General features: G+C 33.4%; 1 protein-coding gene and 1 long non-coding RNA gene across 4 annotated transcripts; one reads left to right on the top strand and one right to left on the bottom strand.

Moving 5' to 3' along the window:
* Window positions 1–1,547: 1,547 nt before the first annotated feature.
* Window positions 1,548–20,427, bottom strand: LOC117243405 (cyclin-T-like). Of its 3 annotated transcripts, XM_033510862.1 has the most exons (8): window positions 20,109–20,422; window positions 17,902–18,112; window positions 17,694–17,817; window positions 17,463–17,508; window positions 15,969–16,059; window positions 15,685–15,882; window positions 12,625–15,555; window positions 1,548–5,112 (listed from the first exon to the last, which is right to left on the bottom strand). In XM_033510862.1, the coding sequence occupies exons 1-8, from the start codon at window positions 20,252–20,254 to the stop codon at window positions 5,041–5,043; spliced, it is 3,819 nt and encodes a 1,272-aa protein (XP_033366753.1). In that variant the 5' UTR covers window positions 20,255–20,422; the 3' UTR covers window positions 1,548–5,040. The 3 variants fall into 3 exon arrangements, with proteins under 3 accessions (XP_033366753.1, XP_033366750.1, XP_033366751.1); XM_033510859.1 differs by lacking the exon at window positions 1,548–5,112 and having other exon boundaries at window positions 6,605–15,555; window positions 20,109–20,427; XM_033510860.1 differs by lacking the exons at window positions 1,548–5,112; window positions 17,463–17,508; window positions 17,694–17,817; window positions 17,902–18,112; window positions 20,109–20,422 and adding an exon at window positions 16,994–17,456 and having other exon boundaries at window positions 6,605–15,555.
* LOC117243408 lies at window positions 3,479–5,259 on the top strand. Its single transcript, XR_004495458.1, has 2 exons — window positions 3,479–3,623; window positions 4,797–5,259. It is a non-coding gene; the product is annotated as an uncharacterized LOC117243408 (long non-coding RNA).
* Window positions 20,428–21,380: the final 953 nt, after the last annotated feature.

Here is a 21,380-nt window from a genome sequence, read left to right on the forward strand (position 1 = left end):
CACCCGAGGACGTGTGACAGTCAGGACGGCCGTGTCGGAGATGAAAGGAAAGCCGAAGCTTTTCATTGGAAATTTTTTGAACATCCTCTAGTACTTTAGCCTAGATTTTATCATAGCCGTAATTGTTTAAAATTTGTGATAGCGAGATTGGATTCGAGGTGACAATTGGTCGCCGAACGCAGCCACCGTCACGAGATGAACGCTTTGCCTAACGGAGGTCTGGAGTGCTTGTATAGGTTTTTCGAGAAGTGTGATTGTGGCGGCATGCGGTCTCGAGAGCGGGCCTAGCCACGTGTGAGGTTGCCTCGGAGGTGTCGATACAATGGGACATACATTGTATCAATAATCAAATTCCAGGCAGAGGCTGCCTAACAATGGGCGTTTGGAACCTTCTCAATGCTTCCAAACGAGTATACAAAAACCAAAGGCAATCGTACGGCGAGAAAAATCTCCACGAGGCAGGCATTCGTGCGATTGCCTTGGAGAGTGACACATCGAACATTTTCGTCAATCGTATTTTGCGCGTAAGATTATTTTTTACGCTTAGTTAAAAGTTACTTCGTTGGCCGTGAATTCGTTTGAACCCAACAAAAACATTGTTAATAGTGTTCATTAAATTCATTATTCGTAAATCATATTATTCATTAATCCTACTATTCGTTAAGCTCATTATTCATTAGACTTATTATCTGTTAAACTTAATTATTCGTACAGTTTATTATTCACTAACTTCATTGTTCATCAAATTTATTATTCATTAGACTTATTATTTGTTAAGCTTTGTGATAGTCTTGTATATACGTGTACATATGATCTCGGCTTTGTGAAACGATGGCTAGTCCACGCGAAGAGTTGTCACGCGCCCAAAATTCCGATTTTAACCCGACATATATTAATACATACATTTCATGAACTGTATGTACATATGGAAATTGGTTCTGAATGAAATATGGAAGTTTCAATTTTCATTGGTCACACATAAAAGGAGAAATAATAAAAACTACGAAGATAGTTGTTTTAATCATTCTTTTGCTTCTCTCTTTATTAAGGATAACTTTTTAACGCCGCCTGAAACTAGGCAAGCCTACCTCGGGTCGCGAAAATCATCAGTCATGAGAGAGAAAATAATGATTTTTCTTATTTTTCTTTGAAAGCATTGTTCCTAAAAAAAAATAAAGAAATATACACACATATATATATATAAATATATATAAATATATGTAAATATATATATAAATATATATATAAATATAGATAAATATATATTTATATATATATTTTTATATATATATATATATATATATGGTGTGTGATTGAGTGTGTGTGTGTGTAATATATGCACACATATATATATTTGTCCAACATATATGAGTACTTCTTAGTATGAAATAATAATTGCACTCGTAATTTGAAAAAATATAAACACCCACCATAATGAAAGGGTGAATTCATTTGAAAAGGAAGGTATATCAAATAATGTTAATATGTGTCCTATTATGAAATCAGCTGTTTATAATTCTCTAATTCGGTTTTCTTTTTTTGGCTCCTTTTTTAAATGTGAAATTATTTATAATTTTAAGAAGGAACTTTCTCACGACTAAAGACTCTCGGATCGAGCGTGTATCCACGATACGCAAGCTCCTCGGCATGCGCGTGAAATACAAATGCACGTCTTGCAAACGATGATAATAATAATAATAATAATAATAATAATAAGTATACACTCTCCACGAATCGTCGCTTCTGTTCAAGTCCTTAAGAATAAATTTATTTACATCGCGGACACGGTATTTTATTCTTCGGTTATCTCCCGTTCGTCCTTTTAAAAAAATTCTCCATCTTTTACGTCGATCGAACTCGTATAATATGTTCCTTTCCATTTTATTTACTTTTCTTCTTCGAAGAAAGAAACGGAAGTAACCTGTTCTCTAAAGAAACATAGTAGTTTTCGTCCTAATCGAGGATTTATAGCTAAATTTAGTCTAATAATTTTCAAACGAGCCCGTTTCGCTCTCCGAAAAAATTCGATCGACAAACAAATTATTTAGTCGATAAAACAATGCCGTGCGTTCCGACGTTATTTCATTCGAAATTCTACATGATCAATTGTTTTCTTTTTCTTTCTCACTCGTTCTCTGTTTCGCTCTGTAATTCAATCTTGGTAAATAGCGAAACAGTTGCGTTACAATTATTACGCGTTATTCGCTGAACTGGAAACAATTAGCAATAAACGTCGTCTTTGTACCACATAGCCAAGAGAATACTAAAAATTTCATCTATTCTTCTCTTAAGGATTAGAAAGAGAAACATGCTACAAATGAGAAGAAAATGCTCTCGGTGCGAACGCTCTCTTTGTGAGGCAATAACATATACTTAAACTGTGTATAATTGTAATACTCTATAAGTAGAACTTTGAATTACTCTCGGCTATGGATTAAAGTCGACACGATAAAATAGGCTCGTCATTCTTACCTATCGTGTAATAAGAATGAAAAATATTCTTACAATATTATTCGACGAACGACGAAGCGGATGATATTTTATCGCGCCGAAAATCGTCTTGGAACATTTATTGCTAACATACAATTTTGTTTTTTCTCTCTCTCTTTTGTTTCGTTGAACAAACGTGTCAAAGGCATATTTGACAATAGTTGAAATACGATTCACGAATCTAAGTTTACATCTGATCGGCTTATCATTTATAGTCAATAAATACATGTTTTTCTCCGTACACGTTTTCGAACTCGGAGTGCAATCTTCGATATGCACAATAAAAGAAGAACGATGAAGAAATGGCTATGCGTGAATTGTTTCAAAAATTCACAAACGACAGAGGTGGATCACCGTTTTGCGTTCTTATTGTTTACAATTATCAATGTGTCGTATTATTATAATTACCATTATTTAAATGTTAATTGATATTAATATTATTATTACTATAGCTGCTCGTTTTTAAGATAACGCAACAAATGCTCGGGTATGAAATACGCGTGAAAATCAGTGATAACATTTTTCTTTTTTTTTTAAATCGATACAGTACGCACGGCCGTTCGCAAATATATTTGATAATATAATTCTATTATCGGTTTCTCTTAAAAAATAATACCTACAGAGAATAGAGTCGAGTATTAACTGTGTGTTCGCTAAATATACGCATGGTTCCTTTATCTTTTGAACGAGTGAAGATAATTAATGGAATCTTTCGTGTATTACCATTGCGCGTACTGCAACTTGTACCATTACTCTGTATTTTTTTCATTTTAATATTTCTTACATTGTGTGGTGTAACGCGATTGTATAACCGTAGTGTGTCGAGTCATTCATTTGGTTTATTTTGGCATACAAAATAATTTTATTTACAGTCTGACAATAATATTAATCGTTTATCTATAGTCCTTTATGCTAAGTGGCGATAGTATAATTCGAATTACTTACTATATTATGCGGTTTTTTCGGCTATGTACATAACAAAACGGCACGAATAAATATCATTGGACATGGACCAAGTTTTTCTTTCAGTGTGCATGCTCACCGCTTCGCACAAACGATTCGTTTCTTAGGGACATTCGAACCTGTAGAAAATTCATCTTTGAAGAACAATCGATGGAGGTGGGATACTAAAAGTATGTACAATTTGTACCATTAACATCTATGGAACTACGGCGTTCTACGTTTTGATCATTGAAACGGAACATTTACTCTAAGATCTTGATTGATTCAAGGAAAAGAAAGAAAAAAATAGTATGAAGATGCGGTAAGAAACGAAACTTTGTTAAATGCATCGTGAACGTAACAAAACTGAAATGATCAACTGAAACAATGACAATGAAAGTGTACTATTGAATAATAAAGTTCTTTCGCAACATCGATAAGAACGTCGCACAAAGCATTCGTGATCCGGAATTCACTGAACAGCAAAGAAAAACTTGTTACCTAAAATGTAAAACGTACAAAGATTATTCTATATTCGACTCATTCGAGCTTCAAATCTGTTTAATCACGTCTCTCCCTGTCTAACGAATCGATCGACGATTAATTTGATAGTTGTGAAATTTACGATGCATTGTCTCGCGTTCTTCGATGCAAATAAAAACATGGCAGTTGAATGGAGTAACAAATGGAAAGTTGGAAAAAGGTATTATTTAGCCCTCGAAACGAAATCACAAGTTCGACTTACATTGTATAGGCTCATGATTCAAAATGTATTATTCATTAGTTCCAATGAACGATATATGTTACCATGAAAAAATGAAGACGATTAAATTTAAATATCGTGAACGATATATTACTCGTTTTCGTAAGATAGATGCAAAATATCGGTACGATATTTGTTATAAAAAATCGGAAATCTGAGATCGATCCTGAGGGCTATGTTACCATAAGACGTATTCTTTCGATTATTTGCACATAGAAAATTAAAAGAATTCGTCTTATATTTCTACAAGATAGTATAAAAAAGAAGGGGGGAAAAGGAAAGAATAAAAAGCGATGTTGTACAGATCGCAAGTAAAATGAAAATCGCGTAATCCAATGATCAAGGACGAAGTGAAATTCCCTTTCTCCTTAACTTACTGCGTATTTAATTTGACCTGAGTAAGATTAATTATTTTCCTTTCTTTTGCGTTTTTCGTTCTTTTCTCTAGTCGAAAGCATAAATCGCTGATCGATTTACGTTAAACTTTGGTTAACGTTAAGGCGTCAAGCTTGCGTCTTTTTGTGAATTCTCATCTTCGATGCAGCCATATATGAAGAACTGTTATAAGAATTATTCCCTTCTTATCGTAAACTTTGGATAGAATGCTGCAACGGATGAAGCAGACAGCTAACGAACATCTATTCTCCTCTTGATCATCTGGGACGACTGTGAGAAACGAGGACGACGATGAAAGCTGCATTGCTTTGGAATCTCAACGCAGTTTCAAGGACGAAGAAGCAAAACGAGGTGAATTTTCCCCTTTCAGGATGGATATCAATCAGGTTACTTCGGAGCACTTCCTGAAGAGACTTTTACCGACATCCTCTTCTACTGATGTCCGGATACTACGACGTGTGAGACTGCTGAGACTGTGACAGCTTGCTGGAACTTTTGTGATGGCTAGACGTGTGTTTCTCCTGAAAATACAAAGAGAACTGTGGTACTCCAATCCTCAAAAGAAATTGTTTTAAAAAACTAATAATAAATTGATCGATATTTATCCAGTTTCGTCGAAATAAAATCAAGTAAATTCTCTATTTCCTTGGTAGAATGTTTCAGAATTATTTGATGTTGTTGGTTTACTCCTTATTTGATCATTAAACGCTGAAATTTCTTTCCGTTATCTTTCCTTCTTTTCTTGTCGATTATAAAAAAAACAGATGAGGAATACGCTAATTTGCATCAGCCTATCATAGAAATTGAATTAAAAGAAATTAATATTAATAAGATATGCTGATTAAACGGTATCGATTGCAATTCCATTTTTCGTTGCGACGCATAATTTAGGAATTAGTGAATAAACACGTATTCCTCGATGCATGTTTCAGACACGTGATAAGTGTTCGTATAGCTATATGAATGAGTTACAGGTATTCAGTTAAAATAATTATGAATCATAATTACTGTTTTTAAAAAAAGACGCAAATGAATTCCAATTTTATGGACGCGACTAACTGAGAATTAAATCGAGAAACATCGAGTGACTTCATGAACGAATGATATTAAAGCTTCTATACGGAATGCGGATGAATATTATGTATATTCAAAAAGACCAAATAAAGAAGTGGAATAAAGTCAAGTAAACGTCATAGTATTGCTAATAGATGGCACCTAATTTTATCATTCCCCTCCCAAATTTAACTTGCTATCTGTGAGAATTAAATGAAATGTAAATTAAAGCATAATTCTCGAAAGAAAAGAAAAGAAGAACTGAATACATGCGTACAGCACAAAAAGCTAGCTATCGCGTGCATGCTCATGCAAAATTACACGCACACACAATACACTTAAATATAAACAACGATAACAATAGCATCGACGTTTCGAGGATAATGTGTAGGCAAACATTACAAGTACCCTCCACCAAGTGAGATAAAAATCAAATAACATGTTTTGTGTATCGAGATATTTTTGCCGTGTCTCTTATATACTAGAAATACTATTAATTTCCACGTATGATAGCGTACAAAAATGAACTTTTACGCATGATAATAATCGTATTACATACTGATAGCTGTGATGTAATGTTAGTACACAAAGAAGATGCGGCGATATATGGTGTGCAATTATTATATCCAAGATATATTCATATATGCACGTATATACATGCACAGCATCATGTATCACAGTATATGTGTACATATATTAATATCTTTTTTTATATGGTGTGTTAAGAAAGAGACAAAATAATCACTAAGGTACTTTTCGTTTCCACAGAACGTTTATTTTCGATGATTATTTCTTTTCTTGGTCGAACACATGACACGTACGATTCCTGTCGTAATAATACGTAATTATCCGCGACGTGTGGGCTTGAACAGTCTAATTTTATAAAATTATATATAATATTATCCTTCTTTTTCTATAAAATTAAAATGTTATATATACGTGTGTATAAGCACCTGCGTGTTTCTTTTTGACAAATCGATAGCTGTGGACAATCCAAATACGGAAATTTCAATTCTACTCGTGAATATCCACATGTATGTATATATATAAATATGTAGGCAGGTAACATCGAATGAGTGGTATATTTTACAAAAATAATAACGTGGGTATGTGTAATTTTTAATGAATGAAGTCCCCAAAATTTTTAAGCGTATAATTAAAAATGTAGTATCGCAAGATTCTATATTAAAATATACATCCAATTCTGTTATAATAAGAATATGGCAGGAAACGTACGCGACAAGTGATAAAGATATACATTGTGTACAGTATCGATGCAGTGTTCGCAAAATTTTACACATCTGGTGTTCCTCTTCTATGAGTTGAATAGTTCATAAATTTTATATCACACGTGTCGATCGCTGATCACATACGTGGGCTCATATATCGTTATTACTATTATATTAATATATATATAGATAATTCTCTTTCAACTTCTTACTATCGGAGAGTACAAAACCTATATAATTTACCTTAGCAATTATTTTGTCTTTATACGGCTCGTACAATTGCACAATTTTTTACGTAGGCCGATCCCTTTGACTTTCTCGCAGTTTCTTACTAGTGATCTATTTTTTCTTTTTCGATTCTTTCAGTTCTTTTGTGTAGACAACACATATAGATCCTGCGAATTCTGCGCCACACTCTTTTTTTTCCTTTTTTTGTGTTGTTTTGGATTACATTTATTATCGTTGGATTAAAGGCTAGGTCTAAAAGGTTCTTGTTCTTTCCATTTGATGCTTTAAAACATATTCAGGAAGAACAAAGCATCGATGTGATTGTTCAAATAAGACACTAATTTTTCATAATCAAAGTAGAAATATATTTAATATTCGTACAATCATAGTCGTTACCGATAAAGCACTAAATTGCACGGTGAAATTCATGCGTTAATTACGATTAATAATAATTGAAGGAGAAAATTTTGGAAAATAAAACATTTACATATAATATCAGTATTTAAAGTATAATAAAATCGAAAACTTCGCGCACATTCTTCCTGAATGTTTCTTGTCTTCTTTTTTCTTTTTCTTCTTTATTTATATTTTTCCCCCTAAATTAAATTATATATATATCGTATTACAACACGACCTAACAAAATTCAGTGATTCGTACTGATTCGATCAATTCATTCGCGATATTTGTTCGTAACATATTCTACGAAAGACCCACGACAAAATTTAAAAGTATACACGTGCCTTTGAAAAATAATTTCTTCTCTTGTGCAAATTTCTATACACTGTCTTCATCTCTTTATACATAAGTCATTCGATTTACACGCGGAATATTTACTCGCTAAGAAAAAAACTTCACGGTTTCTTTTTTTTTTAATTATTTTCGTCTCTTATAAACTACAACTAAACATTCTTTTTCTTTTGTTTTTTAAATATAAGGCATTCTGGTCTCGCTAAAGAAGTAAGATATAAAACAAACTACAGAATTTTGCACTGAGAAGTCCAGAAAGAGGCAACGATCATAGCAATCACACAGTACACATATAATGATCTAAATTCAAAATACTAGGTCCTAATTGTGACAATAATTATAACAATAACAACAAAGGCATCGATTGGTGCCACAACGCTTAGCAGGCCTATAAATTTTTGTTTGTCACAATGGCTGCACGAAACACGTGTGTCGCGTGTGCATATTTTATGTAAATACAAACGCATTCTTAATAGATAATATATATATCATTTTTAAATATATTAATCACGCTATCTCTCGTTCTTTTCTTATACGTTCCTGAGATAATATCCATTCTATATTTAATTTGTTGCTTACATATATACATATATAATATATATATATTCTTTATTCTATACATATATGTAATATACATATATGATATACATTATACACATATATAATATACATATATAATATATATATTATATATACATATAATATACATATATATTGTCTAACATGCGATATATCGTTAAGAATTGAGTGGGAGAGAAAAAATGAGAAAAAAGGTCTACGCGCGCCCACGATTATTACAAATAAATATAAAAACAATCTACATATACACTTAAAGACGCTCAGTGATCAAAGCCGAAATCATTGTACAAGAGAATGTAAAAAATAAAATCTTAGGTAGGAAAGTTCTTAAGTAGTCACACAAATAGATGGACTATTTTGTTATGCTTAAACGCTGAAGAAAGAATTCTCTCCTCAGATTCAGAGAACTTAATATGAACAAATCTGATCGTCTCTTCATCGACATCTAAAAAACTGAAATCTAAATAATATCTTTATCCCGTCGCATGTTTCCATCTCGTTAACCCTCATAAGCATGCCATCCTCTCAACTCTATAAACGTTAGTAAAAAGGCTCTCTTTATACATTCGTGAATATCTGATTGAAAATACCATTGATGTGATGTGAGGATGTGCTCATTGGTTTTTAATAGGAAACTACGCGCGGTTAAAGAATCATCGTTACATCGTTGTTCTGATTTTTTAAGGTTCGATATAGATGAATTGTGATTTTGTGTCAGTAACGCTGAGTAATTCGACAGAATAGGTAACATGTAACATGATCAAAATTAAGAAGTCGTCCTATATGCAAAAATGAGTCAAAGATATAGAAATTGTAAAATTCCTCGAGCAGAATTTAATTTTCTGTAATCTACAAAAAACTGATTCTACAATCTGCATCAAAGATAAATATAGATTAAGAAATGATTCTAAAGAACATAGACAATATAGCGTCCGAATTTGTTTAAAAATTGTGAGAAAACTTTCTAGCTTTAGAAATGACATTTCAAATAGCAATATTACGATCTAATCAACACTCCATCATCAACAATATAAAAGTTGTCGAATAGCAGCCCTTCTCAGCAAAATATCAATAATAATGCACAACTCGTCTAAATCAAACCTTAACCAAATTGTCAATCGCGATTTTCTGACCAGACTTCAATGATGGCCGCGTATTCTAATTCGTATACGAGAGATAAATGAAAAAAAAAAAAAATCGCGATATTAACAAATCTATAATTATCCTGTACTAACAATGAGAGCAAATTCTACGAAGTCCATTACTTCATATCGCATCTATTATAATCGTAATTATATTTCACAATTGCTCAACACTCTATGCCGCACATTAACAAACGACAGTCATATACAGAAGTTGCATCTTTTTTGAGCTGTGTTCCAACTTTCGTAATTATAGAATTATTTTTCTTTTCATACTAATAGAAATGCAACTTCCTATTGCACGCAGAACAACGCGATAATAACCCTTTGCGTTCCTTTCGAATCCTACGATAATCCAACAATAAATGTGCTATAATAATTACAATATCGTGGAGCATTGTATTCGTTCTTCTAGATATGTTTTAAATCATATACATATAAAATGTTCGATGGAGAGTTCAATGCTAGAATAAGAAAGGGATAGTATTGAAAGTATCGCACAGAAAGCTTAGCAAATATTAGCTTCGGCTGACACGAAACGACAAAAAGATAAATCGGACTGCAAAGGGTTAGTCGGAAAGAATCTTTGTTAATATTATTTTATCCGCGTATAAAAACAACGACGATGTAATACACATGTTAGTTTCAACAAAATTATATGTACCTTAACAAATACATACACTTTTAAATTCGTATTAATAATACATTTATGTTTTTCTAATCACTCTCAATCACTTCACTGCATACGATTATACATTAATTCTTTTTTCCTTTTCGTATTTCTTCTTTGTAATTTTTTTTTATTTTTATTCGTAATTTATTAAATTCTTTATAGTTTTTAAGTAACCTCGTAAGTTGTTCTAGCCATATTACCCGTTTATGCAAAAGTTTGATTTTATATGAACGCAACACTCTGCACACCACCCTTTCTCCGAAATTCTTTGCTAGAAAGGAATTGTTTTTTTCAACCACCTCGAAGTTTATTCGATCGAGTAGCTTCGCAAAAAATATACTAATTGATTATAGTTAATATGATAAGAAAAATAAATAAGGCTGAAAGAAGTTACTCTCCCTTTTTCTAGATTTTTTTGAGCATTCTCTATCTATCGACATTTGACCATTAGCGCAAAATATAGTTATTTTCTAAATTCTGATCTGGCAGTGTTTCGTACATTAATATTCACGACAATCTTTTCGACAATATTGAACTACTCTACTCGTAAGCTCTTCAACTATGTGTATCATACTATCAACTAGGTTGCTGACCTAAATACTATAGTGCACCTACGTTTTCTTTTTCCCCATGTCTCTACCTTCTTTTTTCGACAAAGAAGACATTTTAACGTGAAACAAAAAATTACTAATAGTTCTGAGAATTACATCTTCCATATATAATTACTATATATAATTTAGAATATATACAATAAAAAAAAATGATTGTCGTGAAATGTTATCCTTTTTTCTTAGATTCAAGGACCTACCTTGAAAATATCTTATAATCAAATAATTCTTAATTGATTTGACAAAAAAGTAATTGAAGAACTTCTTCAGTGTTCTTGAGTAAAATAAAATGACCCGATATTTTCACTTCCTTTTTACATATAGCACGTCAATTCGCAACATCGTCGTCTTCTTGATGCAGTTACTTCATCCTCCCTAGGTCGCATGGACCTCACAAGACTTTTAACTTTTCGTTTTTACTCTTCAATGAAGGCTTACACTCATTTAACTACTCTAAGGAGCTGCGCTACAGGTACAAAGGTTGAAAGATCGAAATGATAAATTTTAACACTAGAGGAATAGAGATCGTTTGACATGCTACTACTTCTACCATTCACAAACTGGAAGGGAGCAGAGAGGATAGAGGCAAGGTGAAAGTGTATTCCTTCAAGATCGAAAATTCATTCTACGGGAATCTCCAGCCACTTCTTTTTCTCGTTTTCCATCCTATTATTCAGCCCCTAAAACTCCAAACTGCCTTCTCTTATAAAACAAATAACATTCATTATTTTTTCTTTCAAAACCTTTTTATGACTTACGATATTATTCTATCTTTCTTACAAAGATACTTCAATTGATATTCTATGTCACTTACACAAAGATATTCAATGATGATACATAATCAATGGAATATTCAATGAATGTTGAGTATATCAAATTAAACGTATTTAAAAAATCAACTAACTAACATAATGAATAGAAAGAAGACAATTGGAGGACTGAGAATCGTAGTGATATAAATCAGTCCACTAGTATTTTTCATAAAATATCGTTCTGTGTTTATTAATATAAAAAGACTTAATGAATTATGGAATTTTTATGATGCGTGATAGGATAATGCTTTTCGGAGTTGAAGCGCCTATGACTAAATCTAAATTTTCAAAATTTGAACTTATACTACCACGATTCCCAGTCCGTCAATCATTTGATATAAAAGAAAATGGAGCAAGAAGTGGCTGCAGTTACTACCGCTACTTTGGAAGCTACCTCTTAAGTCCACTACAAGACAGGATTTCTATACGAATGTTATTCCGGTGGTGGAGGTGGTGGTGGTGAGGAACTGGGGGGTGGCCCGCTCGGTAACGGTGGTGGTGTCTTGGGTTCCTGCCGAGTAGACGGAACTGGGATCATGCTTTGATTTTGTCGCATATTCGGTGGTAAGGATGGTGGCGGTACAGACGTATCGATAGCACCGTCTGGTGTTATAATGACATTACCCGCCGGATACATCGGGTACTGTTGCTGATATTGTGAATAGTACATGACAGGATCGTAAATGTACCCGGCAGGGTTGAACATCGAGGGTGGCGGGTAATTAGCAAAAAAATAAGAATCTGGTTGGGTCTGATTTACGTGGCCAGCCCTCGAGTAACCTGGATCACCACGAGCTGAGGATGGATGAGGATGGTGCGGATTACGGGCATTGTTACTATTGTAGGTGTCTTGCTGATAGTAGCCGTCGCGCTGGCCGGGAGCACTGTAATGTCCCGCCGATCCTGCTGGTGGTGGACCACGCCCGATATACTGGCGGCCGCCTCTACCGCCTCCACGTACCTTGTTATTGTTGCCTGAACTATAGTGTCTGCCGTTCTGCCGTTCGCCTAGTCGGTGTTGCCCGTAACCCACCGAGGACACCTGCGATTGCTTCTTCGTTGGCGGAACACTAGTCGTTGGACTCTCCTTCATTTCAGAACGATCGCGCTTCCGACTTTCGTTCGTGAACTCTGGAACGATGCTGCTCGAACTGCCCGTCGTTGAGGGCGCGCCGGAACTCCTCGAGATTCCATCCGTTCGGATTTTAATCTTCAGCGGAGCCTGAACTACGGACTGACCCGGTGAACTAGATACATTGTCCGTACTCTTCAGTCGTTCCTTAGGAATAATAATTTTGATACTAGTATTCTGAGGCGACTTGTTTTTGTCAGTTGGCACTGTATTCGCACCGGTGCTTCCTGTCGGTTCTGTGCTCAGATTCAATTTGTCTTTAGGAATTGTGATTTTGATAGGTACTGCAGGCACAGTTTCTTCTCCTTTTTCTTTGTCCTTGTCTCGATGCTTTTCTTTATCCTTGTCTTTATGCTTGTGTTTGTGCTTTTCTTTACTCTTCTCCTTATCTTTGTGTTTATGCTTCTCCTTCTTTTTCTTCTTTTCACTCTTGTGATGCTCCGATCTCTTCTCTTCTACAGGCGGTGCGACGGTTATGGTCGTCGATGTTGGTACAGAGAGAATGGATTCTGTATTTGTTTGTACGGGGCCAGACAGAGCACTTATATCTACGGTCGAAGCTATCATTGGTTCGGTAACCGATGATAGAGGCAGACACTGACTTTGAACGGGTTCCTGCTGTGCGAGCAACATCGAATGAGATATCGATGGTTGATGTTGAGGTTGTGGTGGTTGTTCATGTTGAAGTTGCTGTTGCTGCTGTTGCAACTGCTGTTGTTGAAATTGTTCCTGATGAACTTGCTGTTGTGGTGGTATTTGACTAAATTGTTGCATATTTTGTAATAACGATGGCATGGGTGCTAAAGGTTCCTGAAGCAGAGCACTTATACTTTGAGCAGATTTCATTGGAGATAAATATTCTCCTTTAATCTGATGTTCAGCCTTTATTGGTATATCTGTTTTATAGGTTTCCTTTTTAATTTGGAATTCTTGAGGCTCTTGCTTCACTAAATTAGTATCCAGTCCATTCGTCAAACCCTGTTGATTTGATGATATCTGTGGCTGTGTAGGTATTGTGCTAAAACGTGATATCGTTGGCTCTGAATCAAAAGGTTTAATGAGCTCCGGTGGTTTCATATCATTCGCAATTTGAGTGGCTCTACCATTCGCCGATGGATTATCTCTAATAGGTTGTATCAGTTCCGGTACTCTACCGAGCATCTTAACTGCCTCGAAACTGGACGTCGTATCGTCCATTTTTACTTTCACTTGCTGTCCACTTTCGCTAGTACTACACGTGCGATGCCTTTTATGGGACGTTGCAGAAACATCGTTAGCCGATCGTTTAACCGATTGCGTTTCTTGCTGTTGCAAACCTGGTGGGCTTGCGAAAGGTGATACTAAATTAAAGCCTATCGATGTGTCTGGTACGCGTTCTTGTTTAGGAACTTTTGCAGCCGAAGGCGGCGTCTTTTGTTTAGTCTTAAGCCTCTGTGAATGAGATTCCCGAGGCGTTGGTACTTTCTCTGGACTGAATAGCGATTTTGGCTTACCAGGAGGGGTTTGTAACACATTCTGTTGGATATCGGACGAACTTTTGTCTGTGTCATCATGCCGCGGTCGTTTTTCAGTTTTTGGGTCGTCAAGATTATTCAACGAGGATAAACTCGACGACTGAGAATTACTATTTTTAATCGTGTCCTTTAATATTTGTGATACACCATGAGCTGTATGTTGACTGGATATTGTCTTCGAAGATAATGATTTTTGACTAAGCAATGAAACGGAGTTACTCGGAGACTTTTCTTGTGAAAATGAACTCTGGCTAGTACTAAGTTTCACATCGGTCGGCACTGCACCAGAACTACCTTGTAACTTTTCTGACTGATTGTATTTTATATGGTGTGACGACGGCTTTTGTGTATTTGAACTATATGGTACGTCAAGCGTCGGTTTAGGTGGAGGTATTGACTTCTCAATGAGCTTTCTAACCTCTTCACACCTTTGCTCCAACGTATCAGACTTTCTTTGTCGATCGATTCTACTTGGATCTGGATATTTATATGGCTTTTGTTCACTATCTTTTCTATGTTCTACTGGTTTATGCCTTGGATCATACATTCTTTTATCATGACCCTGATGTTTACTTTCTACTCCACTTAATCTGTGCAGACTATGATTATTATTACTAAGTTTCTCCTGTATATTCCCATGAGGCGTTGGCTCTTGTAATGATCCAACATCCGATCTGTGAGTAATGGAATCGGTTATAGAATTATCCAAAGTTTGTTCCTTTGATACGACATGACTGTGAGAATGGAGAGCACTACCACTACTACAACTACTGCTACTTATACCAGTGTTCGAACTGTATTCTCTTTGTAACCTCTGTCTATTGGGATCACGATTTGGTTCCCTAGCTTGAGTACTACTCGAGTGCCTCTGGGGCACCGGTTGTCCAACTTTTATATCTGGTCTATGATGATGATTATGATGGAGTGTCTTCTGTCCAAGAGGCAACGGATGTTTGTTCAGCACATTTGTACTAGATACAGGTTTGTGGTGATGAGAATGGTGCTTATTAATATCCGATGCATGACTTGGCGCAACTGATGCTGGAACTGATGCCTTTTCTCTTTCCAAACGCTCGCGTTCTTTCTTTTCTCGATATTCCCGATAATCTACAGGAGGTCTCGCAGGTGCGGGAGCGTTCTGTTTCTTTTCTTCTTGTTTCTCCGCTTGATGAGGTCGATTTGTGTGGAATGTAGGTCCACCATCGGCCGTCGTCGCAGGAGATTGTACCTTGCGTGGTTCCGCATCCTACACAAAACATTGAGTAAAATTATCTAATAAATTAAAGTTATTATATTAACTTTAATGTAGGATAACAATTCTTTTGTAGTATTTAATATGATATTATGATATGATATATTTAATAAAAATACTTACAAAGGGTGAGTTCGGTAAACTGGGATGATTAATGCTTGGACTTTGATTAGCGGATATGCTCATTATTTTTCTTTTCAATCTTGATGGGCACTTATCAAATATATGGAGGAATTCTGCTGTAAGCTCTTGTAATAGTTCAGATGTCACACTTCTGTCGACGTACCAAAACCAGTGCTTCCCTTCCGTACTTTGTGGTATCTGTAAGCAAATAATCATTATGTTATAATTTATAGCCAAGTATTTACAGCCAAATACTTTACCTAAATCATAGTAATAATGCTTACCTCCCAATTAGACCATTTACATGCAAGATGAATGCAAAAGCAGGCAACTACCGTTGGCTTGTACTGCAGACACATGGTTGTTAAATGCAAACTGGAAAGAAAAGATTATCTTATAAATTTCTCTTATGAACAATGAACAGTGAAGACGAAATATAACCCACGGCATAAAAAGAACTGTACTATAAAATCAAAGTACTAGTTCCACTAAACATGGGTAATATCGGGATAAAACCAAGACGAATTTTTACGATTCGTTGAAAATAATTAACAATATTTCCAATTATATTTTCCGTAAACGGAATTTAATTCCAAAGAGTACGTTTCCAAAACAGTTAAAAAAACAGCATATGTGAATGTGATACTTTTTCGCGATGAGCTACACAAAAATTTACGCACAAATGTTATTAGCTAAAGCAATATGCGATATTTTTCTACATAGTAATAATAAACATAAGCCCTACAACACTCTGTTGTATCGTAACAAATTTACCGAAGTTTGCCCCAACATAATCCCATGATAGAGAGATATGTTAAGCTATATATTTTTTTGTTTGAGAATGCATTATTTCAGGAAATAAAATATCTTATAAACTTACGCTAAAAATTATTTCTTAGTAAAGAAAAATGTATAAATCTTCAAAAATGATTTCTTTGTAACAACAGAGATAGATTAAGGCTTAATTTACATTGATTATTTAGTCGTAATTACAATCTGTTCAAATATTATTGATTAAATAATATTTGAATGGATTATAGTAAGACTATGCCCGTACCATAATTTTACTATTTGATTACTATTGTAAAATATAATTTATTGGTATAGCTAATTATCCTTCTTTTATCATTAAATGTTTTTGGACATTCACTCGTCATTACATTAATTCCACATTCATTTCACTCACGCTTAATTTATTTTGTGCATCTACTGCTTAAAAATAAGTGTATGTAAATATAAAAATAAAAGCTGGACAGTATATACCGTAATGTAAGAGAAAACGATCAGTCCTTAAGAATATTTCATTTACCTTCAATTAAGCAATCCTCATCGTGAACTTAGTTTACGAAATAAACTTCGTTTCGCTTTGGCATACGTTCTCTTTAGAATCAGACATTACCGCGACTGCAACGCAACATTCCTCCCCAAAAGTTACTGTTGACATTTAAACATTCACATTAGAACTGAAGAAAAAAGTAAATGAAATCAAAGTAAACTTTTCTATACTAAATTTCTGTTTCATTTTCATGCTTTGATGCAATATTTCAAATTCATTCATTCAAAAACGTTCCTTTTGAAGCAAAGAATTGTATTATTTATCAAAGATATTTATACAATTTTATTCCACGTTTACTTTGCTTTCTAAGAAAGATATAGGTCAGAATGTTGCGCCAGTGGCTATTGCCTGACAATATAGCTTGGAAATATACTCCAGCTGGCATCTATTTGACCAGAAGACTGCTAAGAGTAAGTGATACTAGGAAATAATGTGTAGCCACCTGTTAGATGCCATGAAGTACGAAGTCTGGGCTAAGTCCTTGCTCGCTGCAAAAAAAAGAATGCAAACATTTAACTAAAATATTTTATAAACAATATCTAAAGTTGTAAGATTTCATAGTTTATCGTTATAGTTTATCATTACAGAATCAATATCTTCACAAAAAATATAGGAAAAATGTAAATGTAGTAAATTAATATTATACAATCCTTTTTAAACATAACATACGTACCTTTAACCAGTTGACAACATCTAACAACATGTGTGTGGGGATGATCAATGGCGACATCAAACCCCAATGTTTGTAGTAGAACATTTTCGTTGAACACCAGATCTTGAGCTTGCTCAAGGTATTGCTATAAATCAAAATACGTTGCAATGATTAAATTCATCATTAACTATATACATGTTACTATTGATATTAATCTCTTTTATTTTACCTCAGATCTGACGTCAGGTGGGGGCTGATCTCTGTGGAGACACATGTGTGCCATTTTGATAACATGTTCTAACTTGCGCGGTTGTTCTTCTACTTTTGCTGCTAAAAATAGTGCTGCTGCTGCAATTGCATTCCTGTGGAAATGTGACAGCGAGTGAAATACATAAAATCTGTGCATATACACTATTGCTGTGTTGATACATAATTGTGACCTATATTTATCTAATTAAGGAAAATATTAAATAAATAATGTATTATTAACATGTACATAATATTTATAATCAATTATTTATTAAATTTACTAAAATTATATATATATTGTACAAATTTCAGAAATATTTGTGCTATACAATATAAATCATGGACAACAACCTTTGTTATTACAATCCATTATAAAAAAAATATTTTCTGACTTCTTTTGTATCTTATTATAAAGATATTGTTATATAATTATTTCAAGTAATTACAAAAATATTTAAATTATTTAGGAATATGTAAACAAATAAAATAATAAAAAATAATATATTACATTAAATATTTTTCATTGGAATACTAGCCACATATTTATATAATTTTTTAATATCTAAAAAATATCAACTTCCCATAATAATAAATATAAATAAAAATTACTAAAACAATAAACATAATTGAAACACAGTTCTTAATGATTATTTTTAAATTATTAAATTATATGGTAAGATTAAAAAATGGGGGGCACAACAGATTATACGTAAAAAATTTTATTTAATCTCTATATTACATTAATATGAAAAACTTGGTCAAATAAATCACATAATTTTGATGCATATTCTTGATTTTCATCTGTATTTTACTTATGTTAAGATCTTCTTCATTTATGCTTTCTATCATATTATTAATTTTCATATCTTAATTATTTGTTATTTTACTAAAAGGAAAATATACAAATGAAGAATTCAGAACAAGTTACAATACAAAAAATATAGAATAATATGAAAAACAAATATTACACTATATATTAGACATCATTAATGTATTTTGCCTACAATAAGTATTATTATACATGCACTACAGAAAAGTAAAACTACAATTTACTAATATGACTGTCTTTAAAAGAGTTCCACATTTGTAAACCTCTAATTTCAAATAATATGAAGACTATGCTGAAGTTCTCACAATTGGAAAGATAATTAATATGTTTATGATCTTTATAAATATAAATCTGAAACATAAAAATATTATAGGAAATAGAAATAGAATTTCTACATACTACATTGGGAAAATATAGCTAAAATATTCCTGAAATAGAGGATATTATTAAATATCTAGTATTATTAGTACAAGTTTAATGCAAAACTAGTATAAATTTCATAGCTAGTTAATAAGTTAGTACATGTTAAATTTACTATATTACTTTTTATGCAAGCAAAACAACGTCTGATCTATTTGCAATGTTCACAGTTAATTGTTTTCGTACAGCATGATTTTGAGAATAGAGAATACTACTTGTACAAAATTTTTATTGTCCTCTCTTTGTAACCTTTGTCAATTACTTCTATTACTTTTTGTACTGATATAATGAAACATCGACAATGCATTATAGTGTAGCATTGATGAACCACCTCCAATCCCGATCCGATCTTAAGCACACACATATATATATATACATGTATGCATTTATATACATATATGTACATACATATATAAATGAAAAATATAATAAATAATATACCTGCGTAAAAAATATAAGCAGAAATTGTAATTCTGGTTGGTACTACTGTCAAACATAGCTTGGCAAACAATGCTACCTTTCCATGACCCTATTCTCTGCCCTCCTTTTGAATACTAAGATTCTAATAAGCACGTTTATTGACTAGCATTATTCTATTATCAATATGAATATACCGAATAGCACAAATATTTCGAAATTCAGTGTATACCAAAGGTAACGTAGTAAAGTTCAATATGGAGAATCGTAATCATGACGCGTGACCTCTTCTTTCGCACGTCACTCATGTTTACAACAAGATAGGAATTTTACGTGAATACCGAAATTTCAAGTATTAAAAGATAAATGTGTAAAGAGGATCCATTCATAATCGTATATGATAGTTTGGGGGTGATTTTGAATTGATAGAAAGAATAAAGGAAACGTAAAACGACAATGGGGATAGGGGGAAAGGGAAGTTGAGAAACACGCAACTAAACATGCATTCGTTAAAAGGATACACCACAAGCCGCTGTCCCATATCCTGAATAAAATTTGCTGCCTGCTGCCTGTAGCTCAGTTCCTTATCTGCGTCGATGCCGCATCTTCTGCTCGGCGTATTTATTAGCTGTTCTTTCGTGAAGTACCATTTTTCGTCAGCCGCCATTTATATGTACACACAACTAGGTACTAACGATGCGCACTTCACAGTGGTCAGCTCGACTGGCGGCGAGCACACAATGCACAAACAGCAAACGTTGAAAACTTCACGTCACTACGCTAATCAAAACCCATACCCAAGCTCATACTTGTTCAACTTTGTCACAGCGAAACATAACCGCACATCGAATAAATATCTCTCTTTGTAATATGAAACTATTTTTTTTTATAAATACTTCAAATTGCCTTCTCTATTATTTTTCTCATTTATTTTATACAATATGCACTTCATATTAAAAAGGTTCCATTTTGAATTCCGGAAATGACGTGTTCTGTTTTTCACGGCACTGCTTTAGAATCGTGCAGCAAATGAAAAACCAACTTGAGAAATTCTTTTGTAGGCATTTGTTATATTTTATCCATTTTATGACATGAGACTGCCGTAGTTTAGAGGTTAATACGAAACTTGAAGATATTGTTAAAATTAGTTTATGGACGTTTTATTTGTTTAATAGTTTACAAAATTAGCCTCTTTTCCGTATAATAGTCGTAATAAATTAGTAGAATCAATGTTTCGATAATGCATCACAATAACGAGATTTATTTTTTAAGATTCGTCATAAAAACTGCTGCATTTTTACGTAAAGTTCCGTAGATTTGTTATTTATAATTAAGGTAAAGTTTAGAGCTCGATATACGTCAAACATTCAGGATAATCAATTATATACGACATTATTTACTGTACGGAAATATCTTTCGAAGTTTCTATTTTTATATTATCGTACACCACATTAAAAAACTTGATTTATTAATTTTTGGCAGGCCATGAGGTTGGTTATGGAAATAATACTATTACTCTTTCGAATAGTTTTAATTGCAATAACAAAAATAAAAATTCTGTAATATCTTATCTTGCTTGAGGTACTAAGGTTACTTAACCTTGTCACAACATTTGTGCACTTATAAAATTTATCCCACTTCATTAAAAATAAAAATTGTAAAACGTTACTCTTGTCGATGTGTTGCACAACAAATTGTAATATCTTCTGGACATCGACGAATGTAATAAATGTACACTTGAATTAATTTAAACTAAATATCAATATAATTCTACGTAGCAAACACGTTGCATT

Source organism: Bombus vosnesenskii, unplaced genomic scaffold, assembly GCF_011952255.1.
Source record: "Bombus vosnesenskii isolate JDL3184/JDL3185 unplaced genomic scaffold, Bvos_JDL3184-5_v1.1 scf7180000013265, whole genome shotgun sequence".
Lineage (NCBI taxonomy): Eukaryota > Metazoa > Arthropoda > Insecta > Hymenoptera > Apidae > Bombus > Bombus vosnesenskii.